General features: G+C 41.8%; 1 protein-coding gene across 5 annotated transcripts in view; it reads right to left on the reverse strand.

Moving 5' to 3' along the window:
• Positions 1-25,589, reverse strand: part of UNC80 (unc-80 homolog, NALCN channel complex subunit) — a 174,424-nt gene that overhangs the window by 81,745 nt on the left and 67,090 nt on the right. For 4 of the 5 annotated variants that reach the window (XM_054044841.1, XM_054044840.1, XM_054044839.1 and 1 more), the window contains exons 23-26: positions 14,578-14,790; positions 9,416-9,551; positions 6,429-6,562; positions 2,900-3,065 (exon numbers count right to left, since the gene is read on the reverse strand). In XM_054044841.1, coding sequence (XP_053900816.1) covers positions 2,900-3,065; positions 6,429-6,562; positions 9,416-9,551; positions 14,578-14,790 — 649 coding nt within the window. Of the gene's footprint in view, positions 1-2,899; positions 3,066-6,428; positions 6,563-9,379; positions 9,552-14,577; positions 14,791-25,589 lie in introns of all 5 variants that reach the window. The other variant, XM_054044836.1, reaches the window with a different exon arrangement.

Raw genomic sequence — 25,589 nt, forward strand, 5'->3', positions numbered from 1 at the left:
TGAAGTTATATTTGCATAAATCCCTGTCTTTGCATGATACTCTTCATCATTAGAATGCTTTAAAGGAAAAACAGCATGTAGTTCCTCTCCTTCAGACAAAGCAGCAGCTTTCAGGCACTAAAAATACATCTACTGACACTTTGTGTTTCTGATGAGCACAAACATGAAATGGTTCAATGTTCAAAGCACCGATCATTTGCATTTTATTCTCCTCTTATTTCAAAGGCAAAACAATGGCAGCACATGAGTCCAAATGTTGCAACACTCAGTCATTAAACTGTTGATCTATTCAGAGAAGAACATACAAGATCACCTTTCGGTGCACTGTAGAGACTGGACTGGTGTACACCTTTTGGTATAAAATAGGTAAGAAAAATATATATATGTAATTATCTTTGGACTTGAAAAATCAGTCTTCTGAGCCTTGAAAATCCCTCTGATTTCTCCAGCTTTATATCCTCCTACCCTCACCCACAAACCCATTTTGGTGGCTAACATCCTATTGATGGAAAAGGGCTGGATGGGTCTCTTTTTTGGAGCTAATCAGCACTGCTCATTAGTCAGCTGGACAGATCACTGTTGAGTGATTTGAGAATCTCCCTCCCAGTGTCTGAACTGAGACTTAACTCACAGCTGGCTAGATTCTGGTCAACCTCAGCACAGCTGGCTAGATTCCCCTGAAACGCACAGCTGTTTTAGCACAGCTAACCACATTTCATGAAGTCTGTAGAAACCTCTTAGCACACAATTAGTACATAAAACTTTCTGGGGGCTACTTGTTAATCTAAATTAGTATATCTATGCTTTGGACCTACCTGTAGGAGGTTAGACACAGTAAAATCGTAGTTTTTGCATAGATGTTAAGACAAACCTGCGGTTGACCATCAAGCAAAGTAATTACCACTCAAGAGGAGATGAAAGGAAATAAACGGATTAGTACTTGTCAAAGAGATTGGGGGTAAAGAGGCCTGTCCTTTTGTCACTGCAGGTGAGAAAAATTTAGTTACAGTCACACAACAACAATTTTCAGCTAGACAATTATAGATTCAGAAAGACGCCTTTGAATCTGCTATGTTTTAGCCGAGGTAAATTCCCAGTAGAGTAGGCTGTAGTCAGAGCAAAGAACACTTTAAAAAAATAATATCTTGTATTTGGTTTAGCCTATTTCAGAACAAAATATCGCAAAGCACTTTGCTAATGTATAAACGGAAACACAGCCTCTATATAGGGATCACTTTTCCCACCACTAAAATGCAGCTGCCTCTGGGTGCAACGTAGCGGCTTTGTAAAACGTGCACAGCAATACTACACCAAACCTTAGGGCAAGAAGTGAAGAAGGACCCCCATGCTTTACTGAAACTGCAGGGAGAATTTAGTTAAGCAGAATGAGCTGGAACTATTCTTGAGGGAAAAAAAGATTTTACATTGTATCCAAAAGTGTGCTGCACAGTAACCAGGCAGGGGCAAACCTAATTTCCATGTTACCACCACCACCATTTCTTGCAGCACCTAATGTTTTGAGGAGCCTCCTGTTCACGTACTCTGCCAGCCCAACCTTGCTTTCCTCAGAAGATCTGATGGCATCACAGCACAAGGTGGTTGCAGGCAGTTGCTATGGAAGCCTTTTTAAAATTTAAAGTTGCAGCCACCTAGTTCATAAGGGACTTCTCATCCTGATTTATTTGGCAACATCAAATTCTGGAGATTTGTGTGTTCTGGGGCTGCTAACAAGAGTCAAGAAGAAAAGGAAGTGGGTTATGTGAGAAATCTTGAAGATGACTCTATGCAGCTTGATGGGAAGCTGCCTTCGCTATTAGGAACTCTCCCATTCCACATATTTTTGGAGGCAGTTTTACACATGATTCTTGGAAACGTTTCACATATGAATGTATCTACTTGTGAATGGAATCACAGCTCAACCATGAGCGTGAATGCAATGCCGGCCTGACCCAAAGCCCTTCATAGTCAAGGGAAATCTCATGCTTGACTTCAAAGGCAAGCTACAACTGTGGATACCCTTGGATGGTCTGCATTGTTTAGCACGCAAGTATAATTCTTCACAAGATCACAAACCATAAATCCCATCCATTTAAAAAAAACATTGTTACAGAATGTCTATGTCTTTACATGTCTGTTATGATAGAGATTTTAAACAGTTTACCTTGCAAATGTTCTAAAACACACAAACTGGACTGTCATTTACAGGTAACTGTCCAGAGCATTGAGTCTCTAATAGCAAATGTCAAGTAACTACTGACTGCATATTGTATTGCAACACTTGTACCATCATATAGTATGGGGATTTTGCATGAGATGGTTTTAAAATGGAAAACATTCTGCTGCCCTCAGCAAACACAGTGAGCTTGAGCGTTGCTTGTACAGTACGCAATACGTTGGTAATATTAACCTGCTAGCCATCAAGAGCCACATAGGTATGTGTTTTTCATGTGGTAGTAAAGAACCAAAAGAGATCAGGGGTTAAACCACTAATTCTGTTAAAGGCCATGACCTCTGAACAGGTAGGGATTTTCACAGAAGGGTCCAATCTTTCGGCCCATGTGTGGTTTTTATCCCACATTGAAGAATGGTATCCGAAAATACAAAAATCAATTCAAATACTGATACTTCTAACTGAGCATTGCACCAAAAGATACTACTGAATTTACACCGTTTGCTTTTTAGAACCCCTGTTTGGTTCTGCTAATATCATTATCCTGATGACTTAAAAATGTTTGTTTTCCACACATAACATATGCAATGTTGCAGCTCAAAAATTATTCAAGCCATGTGGCTCTATGGCTTCCTGCTTTTTAACACAGTCTATGGAAATGAAGAGACATAAAATACAGCATCACATAACAAGCCCTGAGAACATGAAAGTGTCACTCTGCTGACAAACCTTTCTTCTCTTCGCAGCCAGTGTCAGATTTAAGCGTGTGACTGCTGCTGTGCAGGGAGTCTTTTGAATCTTCATTTTCATCCAGAATCCCAGCAAAGCTGATCTTCCTCTCATACCTGTGCCTGTCCAGCTCAGGGTCCAGACGCAACCTGCAGCTCTCCAAGTCCTGTAGCATCATGTGGACCATAGAAACACGTGAATAGCGTGAGCTCTTATACTTTTCTCCAGCAACAAAATATTATCATTATATCAAGAACTGCCCTCAAATGGAAATCCTACTTCTACCATCTGGAACTAAATTCACAGTTAACCTAATCCCTTCGTATCTAACCTACACTGACACATTTTCAAATCCCGATTGAATTTGGATCTCAACTCCTGTATGCTCAATGCAAGGGGATATTGTTCTGCTGGAAAATATTAATAGCTGCCATCAACTGGGCCTCTGATCTATAGATGATCACAGATCTGGTTAAAGATGATGAGTATGCTAATTACCCTTCCTTCAGGCTAAATGGATAGAACAATAGAATGCCCCTTTATGTACTGATAGTTGGAGGGTATTGCCCGAGCCACTAAGCTGCATGAACAGTGTGGTCAGCGGGATTTTCCTGGGACTGGTGGCAAACACAGGGAGGTTAGAGGATTGGTTGCAGCAGGCTATGTGTGCGTGTGTATGTGTGCGTGTACGCGCCAGAGGCAGAAAAACAAAGAAAACGCCAGCAGACAGCAAGAGAAGCAGTCATGAGCATGGCCCTCACAGAGCGTAGAGAGACAGAGCTCCTTGGGCACAGAGCTAACTAGAGAGGCAAATTTGTAAATGGTGAGCAAGGAAACTGCCTGCTGTTTGTTTCTGCTGCTTTCAAGAAAACAGGAATGTGTGTTCTTTCTTGGTAAACAAACAGGACAGTGCCTGACTCGGATCATCCATTTCTGTTTTTGGCAGAAACAACCCTGCAATGCCCTGAACACTGACTAACCATTCGATCCAAAGGGGCAACATTACAATTATACCAGTATTCAGATATACACATCCCTTTCCCTTAGCAGAGACTGTAAAAAAGGCAGGTTAAACACATAGGGTTCTGTTTTCAAAATGGCTGGCGAGAAGCACATACAGTGAGTGCAGTTAAAAAGCCCCACTCGTTTATAATTTTATTCACAACATCCACTTGGTGACACTGATACCTTGGAGACTGTTCAGCATGAAAACCACTAGGGTATAGAAATGTAAAATGGCAGAGCTACTTGTCAGGCTTAACAGGGGAAGAGGTGTTATAGTAAACGAGGGGTAATCAATTATTTTTTGTCAAGGTCCAAATTTCTTGGCCAAGGTATAGTCAAGGTCCAGACTCCAGAAAAAAATAATACAAAAACAATAACAATAATGATAATAAGTAAATAAAAAGATTTTTGGGTCTGTTCAAAAGCATCTGGTGGTCCGGATTTGGCACACGGTCTGCCTATAGACTATCTCTGTAGTAAACTGTCTTAAAACAATCCAAAATGTTAATCATGAGGAAATATAAGTTTATTTTCTCACACTCAGGAGATTTTGCCCATGGGTGCTCAGCTGTAACTCCTACTGAAGTTACTAGGAGTTAATAGGGGTGTGTGAAGTTCTGTTACATTAAAAGCTGCTTTGAAAAAAGTGAATTTTCCCAAACACAAAAACATACACAAACATACAAAAGAGTAGAAACATTACAGACTTAGTGGTGCTGAACATGTGTAACTGCTTTGCATGAGAGAAATTAGACCAGTTACAGCCCTTAGAACACTTGTAGAACACTTTGCAGCCCCTTAGAAAACCTCCGAAATGGTCTAACAGATGATATAATAAGTGATAAGAACAATGACTTTTCCAGCCTTAAACAATCAGTTTGTTGGGCACCTTGATTCACTGGGAATTGGGCACCTCAACCCCATTAGGCAGCGCTGAAAATCCTAGTTTAACTGGTTTAGTCTAAACAAATGTGGATGCAGACTAGCTGAAAGGGTTCAATTCATCTTTCACTGCCCACCCCCCCATTCCCAGTGTACCCCTGGCTTTATGAAAACTCCCACAACATACTGCTTCTGGTAGATGACCCAGGAACTGTAAGAGAGGCATTCAGATCACATTGCAACTGAAATGATTTTGGACACAAGGCAAAACTTAAAGCAATTCAGCCTGACTAGTTTGGATGGAGTGAACTGTTTTTGGGTAAACTGGCTCATCATTATTGGTTCAGGTACAAACAGTTTAGTTCTCTAGTCTAGACAAGGCCCCACTGACATGCGTGGAATCTACAAATGCTTAGAACATCTCAGAATCAGCCACTCATTTAGGTGTTTTCACTGCAGACTTAACTCCGGCTATTATCCAGGTGTATGTCTGCAAAAAGCTGCTCTGCTAGCAACTTAGCTTTATCAGCAACAACAGCAAAAAGGAACCAAATCTTCATACACCCAATTCTCTTTAAAAGTACAAGCAAGCCAGGAAGTTTTCTTTGTGCAAAGAAACCCCCATTAACCCATTTCTAACTCAAAACATAACACTCAGTTCATTTTATTTCCTGAATGTTATGGGGCCATAATTGTTCAGTACTTGTATAAGATTCAAAACATCAGGCTAATGATATTATTTCTGATAGACTCTTACACAGTGAGACTAAGTTTTCTTCCAGTTTCAGACTATAAAACAAGTCCTCCTCTTCTTCCCCCACAGCAGAGTTTGAAAAATTATTAATCGGCAGCATTTCTGTCTGGCTCAAAGACATAGATCCCTACAGATCCTAATTACCCAGGATGTTCTTACTTTCAACATATCTGTTTTAGTAAGATGCATTTCCACCTCTAAGACCCTGTGGTTTTGTAACACAGTTTTGTAACGTTGCCATTTATTACATAGTGAAAATGTCAATAAAGAGCCATGTTGATTTCTTCCCTTTGGCTGATTCACTTCATTGGAGGTCTGTAAAAGATTTTAGCAATCAACTTCAAACTCTCATGGCCGTGATGCCACATCATGTCGGCCTGTCAGGTAAACTGTTATTAGTGATGTACTGAGATTTGGGTCTAAGGCTATGTCTACACTACTGCGGTAAGTCGACCTAAGCTATGCAACTCCAGATACGTGAATAACGTAGCTGGAGTTGATGTACCTTAGGTTGAGTTACCACGGGGTCTATACCACGGGGGGTCGACGGGAGAAAATCTCCCGTCGACTTACCTTACTCTTCTCATTGGGGGTAGAGTACAGGGATTGACTGGAGAGCGATCTGCAGTCGATTTGGCGGGTCTTTACTAGATCCACTAAATCGACCGCCAGTGGATTGATCTCAAGAGCATTGATCCCTGCCGTAGCGTGGACCTGCCCTGTGACTCTCATTAACATTAATAGGAATGGTGTGTCTTAACCGTTCAGCCTTCTGTGGAAACTTCACTGCAATTAAATCCCTGCCACCAATCTATCCTTTTCATCAGGTGTATGAGGAAAATAACCTCATGGGAACTTCTTAATCTCTAATTCCTATGGCTCACTTACCACGAGAGGCTCAGTACGTGGTCTGGGCATGTAGGGAAAGGTCTCTCGAAGGAAGGTGGTGATCTCCAAGAGAAGTTGGCATGCTGCCATCTTCAGGGCAAAAGGGCAACAACATTTGGTAGGGTTCACAGTGCCTGGGAAATGAGATTTGCTTGGTAAGAGAAAACATGATACAAAATTTGGAACCAAGAATTGATGGACACACATGGTGCACAATGCAAGGTGCATATGAAAAGTGTTATGATTAAATTCTAGACTCCTATATTCCTTTTCTAATATTAAAAGGACAGTATCTATCTGTCAGCACAAATCCCATATACCGTGTGATATGTTATCAAAACATCTGCTAACTTAAAGTGGTCTCAAAATATAAACTCTACATACAAAACTATATATTAGCATACCACAGATTTAGAAAGAGATACTCTTATGCCCTTTACACCTTTGCATTCAGCCAAATAGATTGCAATTGTGGCTAAGCTTGTGTCCTCAATGAAGATGAACTCAAACCAAAAACAATTCAGCAGTCATCTTAAGTGAGATTATCATGGCAATAATCTTGGGAAGGGGTAGCATCATTGTCACGCTTGTTCTTTTTAAAAATCATGCACATATTTGTGAACAGTCAACATACAAGTACTGTGCCTACTGTTAATTACTGTCCAGAAGTCTAAATAGGGCAGCAGCCCTGCAACTTTGTTCTACATAATGAATACAAATGTCATTTAGAGATGGCACAAAAACATGCAGTTATTGCACCATCAAGTGTTTGGAAATTAGTAAGGTAAAAATTTCCATTAAAAAGGGATTCAGCAAAGCAAAATATTTACAGGCGTGCTTGACTTTACACAAACAGGACTACTCACATGCTTAAAGTTAAGCACATGTGTAAGTGGCTTTGCTGAAATGGAGTCTATATGCTCGGCTTCAAAATCTATGTTCATGATATTTTTCAACTGGTCCAACACACATCCAAACCTTGAAGACAATGAAGTGTTCTTGTGGCCTTGACCAATTTGCAAAGAATTTTTTGGGCTAATATATAGAAGGAAAAAAAGCTGGTAGTTGTTTTGGGGTCTCTTGAAACTACTAATGAAACTAAAATGCTGATTTTTTTGGAATGTTTTGGGCTTGTCACTTAATGAACCATCCAAAAGTCTTTTGGAGATAAAAATGTTCCCACTGGTTTTTCTCACATCTCATCCTGTCATGTTGCACAAAGAAACATGCAGAAACTGAACAAACAAGGGAACGTTTCAGGAATAGAGAGGACACTATAGGCTACCAGACAGCCTGATTACATTTGCCTCGCTTGCAGGCTCCTTGTTTATTTCACCTGGCATGAGTGATGGAGTTCACAGGAACTAAAATGATCTGAACAGGCAGATACACTGGAGCCCACATAGGTTCTCAGGGGAAGCTCTAGGAGGTTGTTTACACTGCAGAGCCTTGGCTGGCAGAGCTAGGCCAGCAGAGCCTCCTAGTGGGGACGCAGTGTAAGCTAACAGAAGGCGTTTTGCCAGCATAACTGCCTCTGCTCCAAATTAGCTAAGTGGAGAGAAGCACTTTTCTGTCAGCATAGTTGCATCTGCATTGGGGATTTGGCTGACATTCGGCTAAGGGGTGTGATTTGTTTTCACACCGCTGGCCGTCATAGTTATGCCAGCAGAACACCCAGTGTAGACTAAGTCAGTGCGGCGGCTGAGTGGCATTCTGAACTCCCTGGCATGTAGAGGGAACACTCCTGCTTCTACACTCCTTCATGGGGTGCTGTCTGCCAGCTTCCCCCATCGACCTATCCGACACAGTGGCCCTGCCTCCTACCCACCTGTCTTTTCGGAGTACCTGGCACCCCTGGTGGAGTAGGAATGGAACAGTCCAGGCTTTCTCAGATACAGGGACTGCAGTTCCGCCTAGCCTCATGGGTCATTCAAGGTATGTAGGGGAAGGCTCCATCCCTTGTGCATTCCACTCCTTCATGTGTACCAGCATAAGGCAGAATTTGGCCCAGTACAGCCACCCATGGCCACTTAGGCTAAGGCACTGTGGTCAGGAGCAAATGGCATATTACAAAGCGCTGGGAAGGAAATTCAGATACTTAGGGCCTGATTCTCCACTCTCTCAGTGATTTCACATGAGTACAATTCCATTGCCCCTAGCAGAGTGGCCGTTATGCAGTGAAAAGAGCAGCTCCTTAACCACAAAAAGGAAGCCAATAGATACATAAACAGCACTAATATATTACATTCAGTGGAAAAACAGCAGTACACAAACACACAAGCCAGTACATTACAGACCACACATATACAAATGGTGTTTGGAGAGGATATAATGTTCATTGCTATCTTCACCTGTAGCCTATGTCTGTATGTGATGTGATTTTATTTATTCTGATTACAGATCACGTCACGATTTCAGAATCTGTCAACGTCCTTAAAATGTGTTTATTTCAGCAATTCGGTACATGGTATGTTTTTTAATGATACTTTCTGTACCGCCTCACACATTTTTGTGTTAGAATCAATACATGGAAATTAAAATACTTAAATCCAAAGTATTTGGTGCCACTATGCCAATTTACACCATCTGAGGATCTGGTCCGTCAATATTAAGAACATTCAGATGTAGCTGATTTTGAAAAAAATGTGGTTTTTTGTTTTTGGCGAGGATGTCTTTGAAGAAGGGGAGTCAGAATGGTGTATAAGCACTTGAGCCTAGATATAAAAGATTGATCAGATTTATTTATAATCACAATCTACAGTAATTGCAACGCACTTGCCTGTGTTTTAGATGCTATTCTTTTCATTGTCTCTTATTGCTCCTACTCATATGGTATATTTTACATCAGGCACAGAAAGAAGGGGAAGGGAATTGGTGGGGAATACAGTTGGGTGGCAAGAATATGAAAGAGAAGAAGAAAAATTAAGTGCTCCTAAAGCAGAGGTTCTTACAAGCGGGGGTTCTTGTAGTAAAGGGAGTCTCCTTACTGTCATCTAAAAAGTCTTCCTCCTCATCCTCCTTTCTCAGTCTCCGCTTGGCCTCCTCATCATAAATGAGGCCCAGCAGGTTGGCTGGGCTCTCACTCTCACTGTGGCACAGCTCGTTGAGTCGGATGCCAATTGCCTGCCGGCAAGAAGGAAGGAAAAGAAAGCACAAGGGAATGAAGACCGGAGGGGATTCACCTGGATCTTGCCCATTCTGAGGCAGCTGGAAATTTCATGTTAAGAACAAAACATTTGGGCATTTTTTTTAAATCACTAGAGCAATCGAGAAAACTGTGGGGTTGGGAGGGAGGGGTGGAATCACCACCGAACAAATTGCAAATATTTTCTTCCATTTTTGGTCAAAATTCTGAAACTTTATCAAAATTTGGAAAAAGTGTTTTATATTTGGTTGAAACCACACGCGCTAACTTTTCAAACTGCTGGGGGGTGCTCAACCCTCGACCCTGCTCCAGGCTCCGCCCCCACTCTACTCCTTCCCCCAGCCTCGCCTCTTCCCACCCCCACCTCTCCTCCTTCCCCTGCCTCTTTTTTCATCAAAATTATGCAGTGATATGTGCCATCCTTCTGCTGAAGATTTTCTGCTGAGGAAGGATGGTCTGGTGGTTAGGGTACAGCCTGGAATTTAGGAGATGGGGGTTGAATTTTCTGCTCCTGGGTGACCTTGGGCAAATCACTTAGGCCCAGTTTTTGAAAGACATTTAGGCAGCTAACTCCCATGGATTTCAATGGGAGTTTGGCATCTTAATACCTTTAAAAAATTGGCCCTTAGCCTTTCTATGTCTCAGTTCCCATCTATAAATGGGGATAATAGCACTGCCCTACTTCACAGGCCGTTGTGAGGATAAATACATTACAGATTGTGAGGCGCTCAGATAGTGGGCGGGGGCTGGGGGAGCATATAAGCAGCTAGGAGAGAGAGATTCCCATTGAAGGGAAAAAAATAAACCTAAAAAAAAAAATTTTCTCCAGTCAAACAAGCAAACAAAACCGCTCAAATGGCCTCGTTACCGAATGTTAAGGTAGTGGAGGTTCTGAGGGCAATGCCACAGCTGGGTCAATTAGCAAGCAGAATGCTTAACATTAAGACCATTTCAGAACTCCCGAGGTTTTTTCCGAAGTGATGCCGTATGTAAGCAATGTACATCTAAGAGAACATGGAAATCACACAGAACATTTTACCTTGCTATAGCATCATTTTGTAAGATAGCAAATGGGAGTCATTTCTTTGTTTTAATAACAATTTGGCACTGAGGCCCTCTTGGATTTAGAGGGAGTTCCTGAGAGACAGACTAAAGCTGATTTTCTGATCCTTTGATTCTTAGAATTGACACACCAGCAGCATAGAATTTATCTGCTAAACTGAAGTGAAGCAGAGAAAGAAAAGCAGTCACAAATAGGTCTGATTAAGGCTCATTCCCACTGCTACTAAGCAGTTGCTGTTAAATGGAGATGATAGACTCTTCTATGGGATAGGAGAATGTGGAACTGTGTGGTTTGCAAGCTGATCTGGATGGTTGTCAATCTCAGATATCTGTGAGGTTACACATTGCTGAGTAAGCTCTAAATCCTTCATAGCATTTTCTCTCTCCTCACTTCAGTTATTTAAGGAAGAAATGTCTTGTTTGGTTTTCAAAGATGCAGTAAATTTACCACTCATTACTACTGCTCTGTTGTCTACCCTGACTGATGATATAACAATCAGCTATAATTACACAGCAACCTAACTAATAATGCTAATTTGTACTGAATTCCTAATAGGAACTGATTGCCGGAGTTATCCTGGGCTAGCCTAGATAATGGATGGAGCAATATATTTCCAAGTAGAAGAAGGCAGCTTAACAAAAGAAGCCACAGGCAATGATAGACTAGACTGACCAGAACACACTGAAAAGTCTGTCTTTTAAAGAGACAATGTCACTGGTGGGATTGGATTGGCAAATTCAGGGGATCAGTAATGGGCTCATCACTTTTAGTGGCATTCTGAATCCTGCCCAGGTCAGTAGAGACTTAAAGTCGTTATTATGGGAGGGCTATTTGGTAGGTTAGGTCTGGTGGCCTGAGACTAATTCTTTATCTAACCAGGGTTTTATAATGGCATCCCCCACCGCGGTATCTGAATGACTCTCAGTGCTCAAGTGTACCTCCCAGAAAAACCATCCCCACAATTAGCACAACTCAGCAACCTTGCTGGCAGTCTGAAGGAGGCGGCCAGGGACTAAATGGGCTTGGAGAGTGACCTGCCCTCTCAATCCTATTGACTTCGGCCCAGAATCTCCCTTGTGGTACAGAAGCTTCATGTCCCACTGCGAAGTGGCTCTTGAGCCGGGGTTGCACCTCTGGTGGCACAGAGCTGGGTGTTGTGGCTCTTATGCTCCCTAGTTGGGATGGTCAGGTGAAGGGATGTGACCTGAGCTTCCTTATACCTAGGCAACCCCCAGCTCGCACAGTGGCCTCTTGAGGTCATTAGTAGCCAGAATAATTTAAAACAGCTTCTAAGCTGCTGCCACAGGTTACACCAGTGGACCAGCCTTGCATACAGTTAGCTCAGGATTGAGACAGCACAAAAGCTCCCTTTGGAGCCTCCTCCTGAAATGTGTTGTGTGTTCCTCAGCCATTCCCAAGAAAATGGTCCTAGGTCAAAGTGAGGTGCTGACCACGCTGCCCTGGCTCTGTAGATAAACAGAAGACTTAAGTCTCCAGAGATGCATGCCAATATGGCACCTTTCAAGAGCACCAGACAGGGGTTAAATAGGGGGAAAACGTTGCACTGTCAAGAGTTGGCTCTGAATTTTCCCCTACTTTAAAATAAAGTAAAAAAAGAGAGGGAGTGGTGCAAATAATAATTAATAAATACTACTAATAAGAGTGTGCTCCTTCTGCATGACTGCTGCTAAGCAATTAGTTCAAAAATTCTACTCCAAGAGCTGAGCACATTTCCACAAACATGTTGTACGGAGCCGGGAGAGGTAAACACAAGAGAGCTATGTTGGCTCCTGCTGTATTTGAAACCCATAAGATAAAAAAAATCAATATTTGCTGCAGGGAAAGACATTTTATGTAAAAGCCTCCAAAAGGGAATTAGAAATAAAACAGAAGCTAAAAAATAATAAACTGAAAGCTATAAAAATCCCCAAGCCCCAAACATTGACAGTGTCCTTATAACCTAGAGTGATGACAGAATGTGTCTGAAGGCTAATGAGAACCACAGCCTTTTACCATTGCAAAGCTGCTCTTTAGAGTAATTGCTGCCTTTATACACCATGCCCGTCACGAACATCACCCATACCACTGGGGACATGGGGGAGGTTTCACTTTTGGTGACTGTAACCCATATCTGTTATTAATATTACAGGGTGAAGAGAAAGGAGGCACTACAGACATCTCCTAGCTTTCAAGAAAGGGGGTAAATCACAGGCCCCTCCCGCCTCAGTATTTCACAGCTCTCCTTTGTAAGTGAGTGGGCCAGAGTTGGGAGAAGGGGGATGGAGGAGTAACCCTGAAATGTCTCCAATTTGAGTGGAAGGGTGTTGTCCCTGAACTCTCTCTTGCAGAGTGCCACTGATTTCTGTTGCTGCAGGTTTTTCTACCTTTCTTCAGCAGGATAGCTAGTCCTGACCCACGCAACTACTTGCTTAAATAAAAGTATTGACACAGATGCAAATTCTGTGTATTTACTTATCTGCTAAATCAGCAGGGATGCAGCAAGCGCCAATGGAAGCCAGAGCCATCAGAATTCCATGGCCCACTCCTTGTTACCTTGGGCCAGGAGAAAGCCCAGCATCTCAAAACACTGAAGGGCCTTTGTATCGAGTTAATGAATTATTCGTTTTCAGTGTCTGCTCATTGGCAATAACACCAACTAGGTCCCTTGGCATGAAATGTTGCTCTCACATCATGGACATTGGGTCTTTGGAATCTAGTTCTCCAGAGTCACAGATTTGGAGGCTTCCTTCAGTCTGTCACTGTGAAACCAGAAAAGCCCACCTTGAGATGGATGAAAATGCCTGGGGGGGAAAGTGCAAGTACCAAATCACTGCAACAGTATGCACAGGCCCTTTGAGGTTTGGGAGGGGAACCATCCTGGACCATGCAATATTCCATTCCAGCGTAGCTTTTAACAAATCCTGTGGACATAGGGTGACCAGATGTCCCAATTTTGGGGTATTTTTCTTATATAGGCTCCTATTACCCCCCCACCTCCGTCCCAATTTTTCACACTTGCTGTCTGGTCACCCTATGTAGACAGTGGATGCCCTGACTGTGGGGAGGAAACAGTTTGAAATTCATATTGCTGCTGACCCTGGCTCCATGGGGAAGGATCAAATTAGCTCCTGGTGATTACAGCCAATCACTCTCTCTCTCTCTCTCAGAACCTGGAGAAAAGAGCAAGCCGGGACATGCAGTCCACCAAGGCAGCCATGTAGGCAGTCCTCTCCTGGAATAAGGCATGATGGGAAATAAAAGGAGTATATAATCCCCGTCCTTTCCACAAATAGGGTAGATTAGACATAGAGGGAGCAAGGCTGTGCTGAGGATCTCTCCTGGAAGGCGCAGAGCAATTACATCAAGGGCCTGTATTTTTTTAAGACCTTGATTTGTTTTTAATGATTTTTGAAGCAGATGCCCTTGAACAGTCTCTGAATTAACCTAGGGGACAATGGATCTGTTTGGCTGTCCATGTGGAGAGGCTCACATAAAGACCCCAGGCTGGGGAACATTTTATTTACAAACTCCAATTTATGTATTTGTTTTTTGTTTGGCCTGACACTCATTATACTATATCTTTGCTTTTATTAAAACAGGAAGGTAACACAAAACTCACTTAAAGCCAGATATACAGGCTTCAAAATGCTGGAACCTCTGCAGTGCAACAAATGAGGAGTAAAAATGAGTGCAGCTTTCCCCTGCATTTTCAGCTAACAGGTGCATGATGCCGCTTCCAATAAGGGCCAGGCACTCAGCAGGTATATCTCAGCATAGCTTCTATCGAACCAGGCTGATTTACACCTGCTGAGGATCTGGACCTACGTGTCTAAAGTGGATGCTAGGAGGAAGGACATTACATTTCAAGCCCCTGTACTCCATTTGATTTGATTGCCATTTGATTATTTTAGCTTAAAGGGGAAAAAAAGGTGAAAACTTACATCTCCCCACTGGTAGAAGAGTTTGGCTGCATTCCATTGCAACTTTTGGTTCCGTTTGTTCCCCACTATCGGAGAACGTCCACGGGACAGGCCTTTCTTAGTGATGTTCACATGGTGCCCCTTCATCCACTCTGGCCAGTTGCCGCGATTGCAGCGGTGAACGAAGCGAGCACATTCGAGAAACAGGGCTGCTCTCGCCACTACGGGAGCTTCCTGAAATGTTTGCAAAATTACATTAAAAACTATGAACCAACCAATCTAACTTAAGAGATGGCATTATCTGGACTGGTTTGCAAATGGAAAGCAGCTATCTCTGGAGGATCACAGTTAGTGTGATGATCCTTTAGGCAGGTTCTCTGCTAGTATCAAACTCATGACTTCTGCATCTATTACTTAGGGTACAAGACCAGATATAAATTTCTATACCTGGTTCAGCCACTAGAGGAAAGCAAAGATCCACATTGGTATTAATGTGGTTGCAATAACGGGTGTTTATTGCCTTCGAATCATCTTTAATGACACCCCTGTTTTCTGTAACTGGTGGTATACCTCATTCGTAATGGAGACAGACAAGATGGGCTGGCTAAGAGTGTGAAATAAATAGAGATGTGCCTGAATCAAACCCCTAGATTTGAACACCCCTGAATCTTGGGAAAGTTCAGATCCGGATGTGAATGGCATGTCTGGCCTCTACATCTACAACACACCAATATAAATGCTTAAGATGTTTTGGGTGGCTAGAAGGGAGAGAATAACAGTAATATAAATAAATACATCAATTCTCACTTGTGTGCACACAGATATAATATAACCTACTTACATTTTCTGCTCAGTTCCTCCTGCTCACAAATGATCACTTCTTTTGAAACAATTTTATTGGTTTTTGCAAATAATGTGACAACATAGACAAATATACACATACGTATGCAAATCAAGGCAGGCATATAGCCTCTTCTTGACACTGTGTTTTTCTTTATCTATTATGGTAACAGCATACTGCACTATGCTACAATTAACTGTCTGTTTCCCTACTTCATTAGAAACCCTTTTATCCAGAAATTTGTATAACTGCCAAAAAATAAAACTGATTCCAGCTGAAACTTTCCCCAGAGTAGTGAGCCAAATTTTCAACCTGCTTACATCAGCATGCCTGAAAATACTGCAGACAAAAATGCCAGTTTGGGCACGTAGACGCCAGCATTTGCATGCACCGTCATTTGTTCTGCCTAGGCGACACGGGTGTGGATGCTTTCATGGAGGCTTGCTGAAATGGTGGCCAGCACAATCTGTGCTGACAGCAATTAGACATGGGTGGACCAAATTCTCTGCTGGTATAAATCGGTGTAACTCCACTGACTTCAGCAAAGCTATGCCAATTAATGCCAGCAGAGAATTTGACCTGAAGCCCTAACATTAGGTATCCAAGTTTGAAAAATTTTTGCCTAAATTTTTTCAAGCAAAATTTGTTCATATGTGTCCCAACGTACTGAAAATTTGTTTTTCATAACAGGGAGAAATGATATCTATCTTAGCTGAATTTGATTTAAAGTGCCCGATTTTAAGCAACACTGTGCTTTCCCTCATGAATATGTTGAGGGTTTATTTGGCAGTAACGTAATCTTTTCAGTGTTATTGTATGTATTTTTCCAAATTTATTTTTGGGCTTGCTTTAAGCTTAGTTTTGAATATTAGTATAGAAAGTGAATAACTGGTATTGAAGTGCAAACAGTACAAATAAGGTAAACAACCAAACACCAACAATTTCCAGTGAACTGTGAATAAATTACACAAGATGGCCTCAAAACAGATAGGACTCCTGGCAGGGTTGGGCACTGCTAAGTGATTTTTTTTACATTGCCTACTTGTTTTTTGTTTAACAATTAATCTTTCTTTTTTTCTGTGTGCATATTTAAGAGGTAGGATTTCAAAAGCACTCAGCATTGGCCTAACTATGCTCCCATTAGAGTCAATGGGAGTTTTATGATTGGCTTCAGAGGTTAGAGAGTTAGAACAATTTGGGGCTTCTGAAAATTCTAGCCAACGTGTTTAAAAATAGAAACTGTAATTTGTAACTTTGAAATTAGACGTCTCCTCCCCCACCCAGTTTACATCACTGTCAAAATAAATAATGTTCTTACCACTTGGGAAAGAGAGACAAGGTGGGTGAGGTAATATCTTTTATTGGACCAGCTTCTGTCAGTGAAAGACACAAGTTTTCAAGCTAAACAGATCTCTTCTTCATGTCTGGGAAAAGCACTCATAGTGCCACAGCTAAATACAAGGAGGAACAGAATATTTAAGGTGAAGCGGCCCATTAACAGCCCTACAGTCATAGGCCAAAAAAGGGGGAGGGGCTAGTGGGTTACAGATTGTTGTAGTAAGTGACAAATCCAGTTTCTTTATTAAGACCATGATTTTTAGTGTCTATCAAAGTTATGAATTTAAGCTCCCAGACTCATCTTTTGAAGGTATTGTGCAGGTTTCCTTTGAGGGCGAGGACTGAGAGGTCAGATATGCAGTGCTCGTTTTGTGAAGTGTTCACGCACGGGCGATAAGGTGTTTTTGTCTTTTATTATTTTTCTGAGAGTTCATTCAAGAGCATAGTGATTATCTGATTTCAGTCACATAGCTGTTAATGTGGCATTTAGTGCACTGGCTGAAGCACACCACATTTTGTGATAGGCATGTGAAGGACCAAGGGATCTTGAAAGGTGTGTTTTGTGTGTGTGTGCGGGGGGTGGGGAGGTGGGAGGGAAGGAGTATTGGTCATTGCAGTAGTGGAGATAAGTCTGCAGATTTTGCATTTGTTGTTCTGGGAGGGTCTGGTACCATTTTGAGTTGGGGTGTCCTGGTCTATGGGGAGCTTGCTTCTCATGAGGAGCGTGGCGAGGTTGGGGGGTTGTTTGAAGGCCAGAAGAGGGGGTTTGGGAAAGATTTATTTCAGGATGTGGTCCCTAGAGTATGGTTGTAATTGTTTAATGATACCCTGTATGGATAGGTTTCAGAGTAGCAGCCGTGTTAGTCTGTATCCGCAAAAAGAACAGGAGTACTTGTGGCACCTTAGAGACTAACAAATTTATTAGAGCATAAGCTTTCATGGACTACAGCCCACTTCTTCGGATGCATATAGACTGTATGGATAGGTTCCAGTGTGAGAATGATCACTCTGACCTCTCAGTAATCATCCTTAAAGGCAACCTGCACAACATGTTCAAGAGATGAGTCTGGGAGTCTAAATTCACAACTTTTCTAGATACTGAAATCACAGTCTTAATAAAGACACTGAATTTATGGCTTATTACAACAATCTGAAACCCATTAACCCCCCCGCTTTTTATCCAAAGACTAAGGGAGTGTTAATGGGCCACTTCCCCTTGAATGGTCCCTTGGAATACTTGCTAACTACTTATGCTAAACAATCTGTTCCACCTTGTATTTCGCTGGGAGACTCTGAGTACCTTTCCCAGACCTGAAGAAGAGCTTTGTGTAGCTCAAAAGCTTGTCTCTTTCACCAACAGAAGTTGATCCAATAAAAGATATTACCTCACCCATCTTGTCTCTCTAATATCCTGGGATTCACACCGCTTCAACAACACTGCAAATAATAAAAGAAAATTGTTTTTCTCACTTTTACTTTATTTTCCCACCCCCTCATTTCCTGCAATTTTTAGAGGCAAAATGTAATTTAGCAAATGCGCCACATCTTTTTAAATGTCCACAGCTCATGAGTAGGCGCTAGTGAATAGGTGATTGTTAATGAGTTGAGATGATGATTCTGTCTGTATCCATAATATATTGGTTTCATGGTGCACAAATGCATGTGTAAAATGTATTTAGGTATTAAGACAACAGCACTTAAGAGATCCTTAAGCAGGTGAGGATCTGCATCTAAAGAACCATACACCATTGATTCAATTACAGTCACAAAAGGTTATGAATAAAATTGAAAAATGTGGGACCTCTTGGAAGACTGGCAAAAAAAAAAGACATCTTCTGGCTAGATTAAAAAAGAAAAACATTTCGGGGAGAGGGAGGGGTAATTGCTTCTTGGTGTGACATTCTGTTGTAGTTTGCCTTTCATTTTAATTCAAATGAGGGCAGAAAATATCTATCTGTTAGGATTCCTGTGAAATAATGCGAATATGGATCATGTTAGAGGTTCTGAAATGATGCATGACTATTTGGGTTAGTAACTGAAAGTCAGGGATTCAGTCACACCGAAGAGGTAGGATTATATCTAAGGCTTGTATGGACTGTTAGTTGCCTAGGACAGCCAACATACATTATGGCCCATATATATCCAAAATACATGGACCAACGAGTAGGTGAGGATCAACGTACCCCAAAAGGGCATAACATTAACCTTGTCTGCAGCCTTATCAGCACCAGGAAGATTGCACCCATGATGTCGTTCTCAGGTACATGGTGCAGCAATTATGGTGTTTCACCTTGGCTTATATATCCACTAGGGTACAAGAAAATGAACCAAGATGATGGTCCCAAGCAAAGAATTAATCTTTTATTATCTAGGGGCTTTTTTTCCAAGTACAGCGCTATGGAGGTGCAGCTGTGCTGCTGTAGCGCCTTAATGGAGATGCCCCTATGCCCAGGGGAGAGCTTCGCCTGTCAGCGTAGTTAATCCACCTCCCTGAGAGACGGTAGCTATGTCAAAGGCAGAAGCTCTCCCATCGACATAGGGCTGTCTCCATGGGGGTGAGGTTGGTATAACAATGTTGCTCAGAGGTGTGGATTTTTCACCCCCTGAGCGACGCTGTTATACTGACATAGATCTGTAGTGTAGATCTGGCCTAAGTCTTTCAAGGGAAAAGGAGACTGAGGCAATTAAAGATGGTGGGTGGGGGAATAACAAGGGATGAAAGAGGATGGATGGTCCAGTAGCTGAAGTGCTGGAACTAGGGATCCTGGGTTCAACTCCCTGCTCTACCACAGACTTCCTGTGTGACCTTGGGCAAATAATTTGCGAAACGGAGGGATACAGAGAATATCAGTAACATGAGGATAATGGCACTTCCTCTCCTCACAGGAGTGGTGCAAGAATAAATGAATTAAAGGTTGTGAGGTGCTCAGATACTACAGTGATGGGGTTCACAAAAGAACCATGGATGGACAGATGAGCTGCCTGCACACCCGGGGAGTTCCTTCCAGTCCCGTGTGGCTCTGCATCCCCAAATGGTAGAGTTCTGTATAGTAGGCACAATAAAGCTCTTAAACTGATTCACTGGATATTGCTCTGTGGTCACTGCTCTCAAAGACATATCACAAACACCCAAGTGACAGGGATCTCCTAGGCCTAATTCAGCAAACCCTTCCTCACTCCTCACTTGTGAAATCCTTACTCATGCAAACAGTCTCAGTGGCCTGGCATGTTTGGGGAAGGATTTCCCTCCCAAGTAAAGGCTGGGGGATTGACCCCCTTGTTCTGCAGAGTCCGGCTCAGCTGTTCCAAATGTAAAACATGAAGTGGGTCACCCACAGAGAGAACGACCCTGCTAAACGGGGCAGTGCACAGACTTCCTGCAATAGCTTACCTGGAGCCCAGAGTAATCGGAAGCAGCAGCAAAAGAAAGATGAAGATGTGACAGAATGGACAGGGATGGATTCACATCACAGAGAAACACATCACAAATGGAGAGAAATGAATCGGGCAGGCGATGCGTAGCTGAAAAGAACCACAAGTTACCACGGTTACCGTCAAAACTCAACACAGCAGCAAAATCCTAAGCAGCATTGCCACTTCCTATGGAATTTTGTTTACAAGTCATCATAGTAAAATCTCCACCTTTTTACATTAGAATTCACATAACACTTTTTTTGTACTGTATAAATCAACCTGAATAAGAACCCTCATTTTTCTTAATTCATATTTTACAGAATCCCATAGGGGCTCCTCAGTAGTCTGTTCAACGCATGCTATAAAATGCAAGGCTGATCTGGATGAGCAGGTGGCTTAAGATGGAATCAAAATGAGATAATATCATGCTACTGCCGGAGTTCAACTGATCCTGTAGAGGTTTGTGACCAGACAGTCTCCAATTCCACTCTTGTCGCCTTCAATTGTCAAGCAAATTTGCAAGACTAATACTACCTACTGATGGTAACTTTCCTGTGGCCACCCCTTTCCTCACCATGGCAGTTCAAACAAATTTATTCCCTATTCCCCTATTCTCTGTTCTGAGAAAAAAACATAACTATTTTTAAAATAAACTGTTAGTTGCTTGTGAAAGATGTCAGACTGACAACTCGTCTCTCTCTAGCCATAAGGCAAGTACATCGTGGGCGGCAGCTGAGCAAGTGTATGCATACCAACTCACCATTGGGCATGGAACCCTGAATTGGGAGCAACTGCTCCAGGAGTAAATGGTTAATTCAGTCTCTCTGCCCTTTAAGCACTTGGGCTTTCTGTCAGTACTTGGTGTCAAGTATTGCCATTTGCATCAGTTAGGGCTGGTCTCGACTAGGATAAAAATGTGGTGTTAGAACATATTAAGCTAACACATGCTGATTAATACTTTCCAGAAGTCCAGAGTGGACAAAGCAGTATTGACTATAACATGCACTAAGCAGGTCATGGTAAAGAGTATTGTGCCCCTAGGCCGGGGGTCGGCAACCTTTCAGAAGTGGTGTGCCGAGTCTTCATTTATTCACTCTAATTTAAGGTTTCGCGTGCCAGTAATACATTTTAATGTTTTTAGAAGGTCTCTTTCTGTAAGTCTATAATATATAACTAAAGTATTGTTGTATGTAAAATAAGTAAGGTTTTTAAAATGTTTAAGAAGCTTCATTTAAAATTAAATTAAAATGCAGAGCCCCCCGGACCAGTGGCCAGGACCCAGGCAGCGTGAGTGCCACTGAAAATCAGCTCACGTGCCGCCTTCGGCACGCATGCCATAGGTTGCCTACCCCTGTCCTAGGCCTTAACTCGATCAGTTTAGCACATGTTAAAGGCAGGGGCCCCTCTCTACACTAGACTTTTCAAACATGCTCATTAGAATATTTTAGCCAGCACATTCTAACAACACACCTTTGATCCTAGTCTTCTGATGTGGGAATGCATCCACAAGAGACTAGAGTGGCATACCAAACCCATTCCACTTAGACCTCGAAATTATCTTCAGTAGGTAACAGATTTAATTTACTACCAGCCCAGACTGAATTTCAGCTGGAGACAAAGATTTAAAATGGCCTGTAACCAATTATTAATTCTCATAAAACACTTGGTAACCCATTACCACCCAGCTTTACAAAACCGGGATGGATGTCACTTCTTGGATAATACATTACTAAGTAGCTTCTAGTCTTCAAGGCAGCTTGTGGTGCAATGTATATAATAAATCACTACCTTTTAATACCTATGGCTCTTGTTCCACTGCTCTAATTTCTCTAAGTTGCAGTGGCAAATATGTTTAAACTATCTGTGCTAATCAAAGATCCTTTGATCACTTTAAGAATGGAATTACTTGTGAAAGTCTGCATGAAAAACATGCTGATGAAGGTTGAACTAGACTGAAATTGGAGCCGATTGCCCCTAATTTTTAACAGTTGTCATAGCAACATGGCTAGGGGAAATCATTTAAAATAAGGAGCTTTTAATTTGCATAAAATCTAAATCACACAAATGTTTGAAAAGCTTGGAAACATCGGTTTAAAAATACACTTTGTATTAAACTGTGTTTTTCTTTGCTTTAAAGAAGTTGAAAGCATTTTTTCATAATGTAATTTGCCTATGGCCAATGCAGTAGAATAACATACTGACAGCTTTTCAAATGTACAGTGAATATGACATCTTAAAGCTAAAACATGTCACTGACTCTGTAGAATTGATACAAAGCAAATGGAATACAGTAAGGACTACTCCATTCTTGCAGATTAAACAACAATTTAGAAGCCTTGGTCTTGGAGACATGTTTGAGTCAAACTGGACACAACCCATACCCACAGCTTCCCAAAAGATAAACATCTGCTTATGGCAGGCTACACAGATCAGAAACGATCTGCCCAAATGTTAGTAGAGAGAGCCCAATGCAATAACCCAGGATTGACTGACTGCCATTGCTAGTGTCATAAGAAAAAGCTAGGGCAGATATAAATCTGAAGGGAAAATAAAAGAGGGTGTAGTGAAAACAATATTGATTTTGATATGTGTTGTGAATTTTCTCTCTGTAGCACTAGATCCCTGCCCCAACTTCCCAAAAATGGGGCAAGTTATTCATCCCAGCCCATACTGTGCATATCTGGCTCCCATCTGCTGGGTTACAAGGACTTCAAGCTCAGTGACCAGATCATAAATATAATTCTGTGCTCTGTGCCAAAAGTAGCCATCCTCTTTGAGACTACAGAAAAGACAGACACAACAGGAACGTCTAGAAAACAAAGAAAAGAAAATACCTCAGGAAGCTTTAATATTTTTTCTCCTCTGCCTCCCATTCCCAGACTCCCAACTAGCTAGTAAGACGCTGGAAAGAATGAACTCACTGTAAATCCCTTATTAGTTCAACGTTCTTGTAATAATAATGACTTCATAGCCATACACAGTTCTCAGTGATAACCCTAAGGATTCCCATCACTTTTAGTTCTCATATCCCTCCCACCTTCCTGCAGAGACACCCTGTCATGAACAATCTGTTGGCTCACGTTGGAACCCTTTAATAGAGCTCTTTGATCGATTTAGGGGGTACTTTACTTTTGGCCATCAGCTCAGTAGTGCTATCAGGATCCTAGGTGCAATGTAGCTTCTGAAACAAGAGGATCAGTAGCTGCTAAATTAAGGGCAGCACTGGAAATTATTCAGAGCTGCCTTTTCCTCAGATTCCCTTCATTGCCAGTCCTTATGACCAGGAAATTTGATCTTTCTGGGCTTGTGAACTACAGTTTAACATCTTCATTTTTAAAACCAATCCTCAGACCTTTTCCAGATGTCCAACACAGAAGGAGAAATAACAAAAGTTCTGTGCTCCAATCAAATACTCAAGACCTAGATTGAAAAGCTGTGTTGTATTGTCTTATTTCTGAACGATTAAATTTGCTGAAAAACACAGTTTTCATTCCAAGTGTTTGTCTGTTTTCTTTTCATTTGAAATTATTGAACAAATCCTGAGAGTTGCTGAGCTTCTGCTTAAATCAGGGAGAGTTGTAGTTGCTTAGCAGCTGCTGAATGTCTCTTTCTACATATGTATCTCACACACACAAACTATGCAAAAAGAACATTATTAAGGTTGCAAAGTCAAGCATTCAAAAGTTAGAAAATGCCAGAATTAAGGTTGCCTAGGCAACCTTAATTCAGCCCCCTTGTGCACATGCATTCTGATACAGTCTGTAATTATATGATCACATAGCATTTTTTCCACAGGCCACCTGTCTCATTCAATGCACAGAATGGACGGTGCTCACTTAATGAGCAGCTATTCAATGTTTTCCTTTCTCATTGTTCAGTGCGTGGCTCCAAGGCCTTATTTATTGAACTCTATTCAAACCCTGCTCAGAAAATGCAATTATTAATTTCCTCATGGGCTTTTCTGTAGTGCTTATTGCTACACTAACTGAATCCTTCACAGACATGCATTAATTTATCTTCACATCACCCGTGTGAAGGGAAAGGATGGTATGATCCCCCATTTTACTGATGGGGGTCTGAGGCATAAAGAGATTAAGGTCAAAAGTATTCAATAATTTTGGGTGCTCAATTTGAGATGCCCAGGGCCTGATTCTCCAGATCACTTAGCATTATATAGCACTTTATATGTGCAAAGCAGAGCTCCCACTGACTTCAGTCGCAGCGGTGAGGGCTCAGCATTTCTGATAATCAGGATCCAGGATCTCAAGTTAGGCACCCAGAAAATGGGGAACATATAACTAGTGACCACATGTGAAAAGTTTAAGTGACTTGCCCAGCATCACATAGGAACTTTGTGGCTGAGGCATGGATAAAATCCAATTCTCCTGTGTGGCATTCAATTTTCTTACTCACAAGACCAACCTTTTTCTTCCTGCAATCCCCTGCCTCATTCACTAGACACCTGCCAACTTCTGCAACAAATCCAGCAGGGGACCTACAGGCAACAGTCTCCTTCACTACACAAATCTGATTCATCTTCAGAGTAGGTCCATCCTGGGCAATGAATGAGGAAGGGCTTTTGTGGGAAAAATAGTATGTGATTACGCAATACAAAATATACTAAATACAGCATACCCTCTTGTGGAGATTACAGTAAAATCAATACTATTTTTAACTAATTGTAATCTCAGTTACACTCTGGATTTACAAGCACTGCAACTGAGGTCAGATTCCAGCCCAGAGAATTTACCATTCTTTTTTGTCAGGCAACCCCATTCCAGATTTGAACCAAAGGCTTTTACCTATCTAATGGGGAAGGATGGAGAGTGAAATTCAGCTTTGAAAGCCAGCTCCTAGCATTCCCCAGGTCATATGTAGTATAAACACATCACTGCCCTGTTGGTACATTTGCAGTTATCGTAATAAGTAAGACTGCAGAGAGTGGTCCTGTGGTTTAATCACAGGACACATAGAATATCAGGGTTGGAAGGGACCTCAGGAGGTTATCTAGTCTACCCCCCTGCTCAACACAGGAGTGATCCCCCAACTATTTTTTTTTTTTGCATCCCCAGATCCCTAAATGACCCCCTTAAGGATTAAACTCACAACCCTGGGTTTAGCAGACCAATGCTCAAACCACTGAGCTATCCCTCCTCCCACACGTCTTAAGAATAAGGAAGGACATTGTCACTTGCCAGATTGATACCCCATTGCATGTTTCTCTCTTACACAGCTCTTGGACACGGTATAATTTGTTACAGTACATGCCATACAGATTTCAAGAAAGGTCTTAAAGTGGCACAGTGCAGCGTCTATGAGGCTGCAGTGAACGTTTTTTTCTTACATTTTTTGTTTGTTAATTTAGTGCTTGTGATGGGTAGAAGCTTGACAGTCTTGGAGAAAGAAATCCTCTTGCCATAGCACAGGCATTTGGAGTGAG

The sequence above is a fragment of the Malaclemys terrapin genome, chromosome 11 (assembly GCF_027887155.1).
Source record: "Malaclemys terrapin pileata isolate rMalTer1 chromosome 11, rMalTer1.hap1, whole genome shotgun sequence".
NCBI classification, from domain to species: Eukaryota; Metazoa; Chordata; order Testudines; family Emydidae; genus Malaclemys; species Malaclemys terrapin.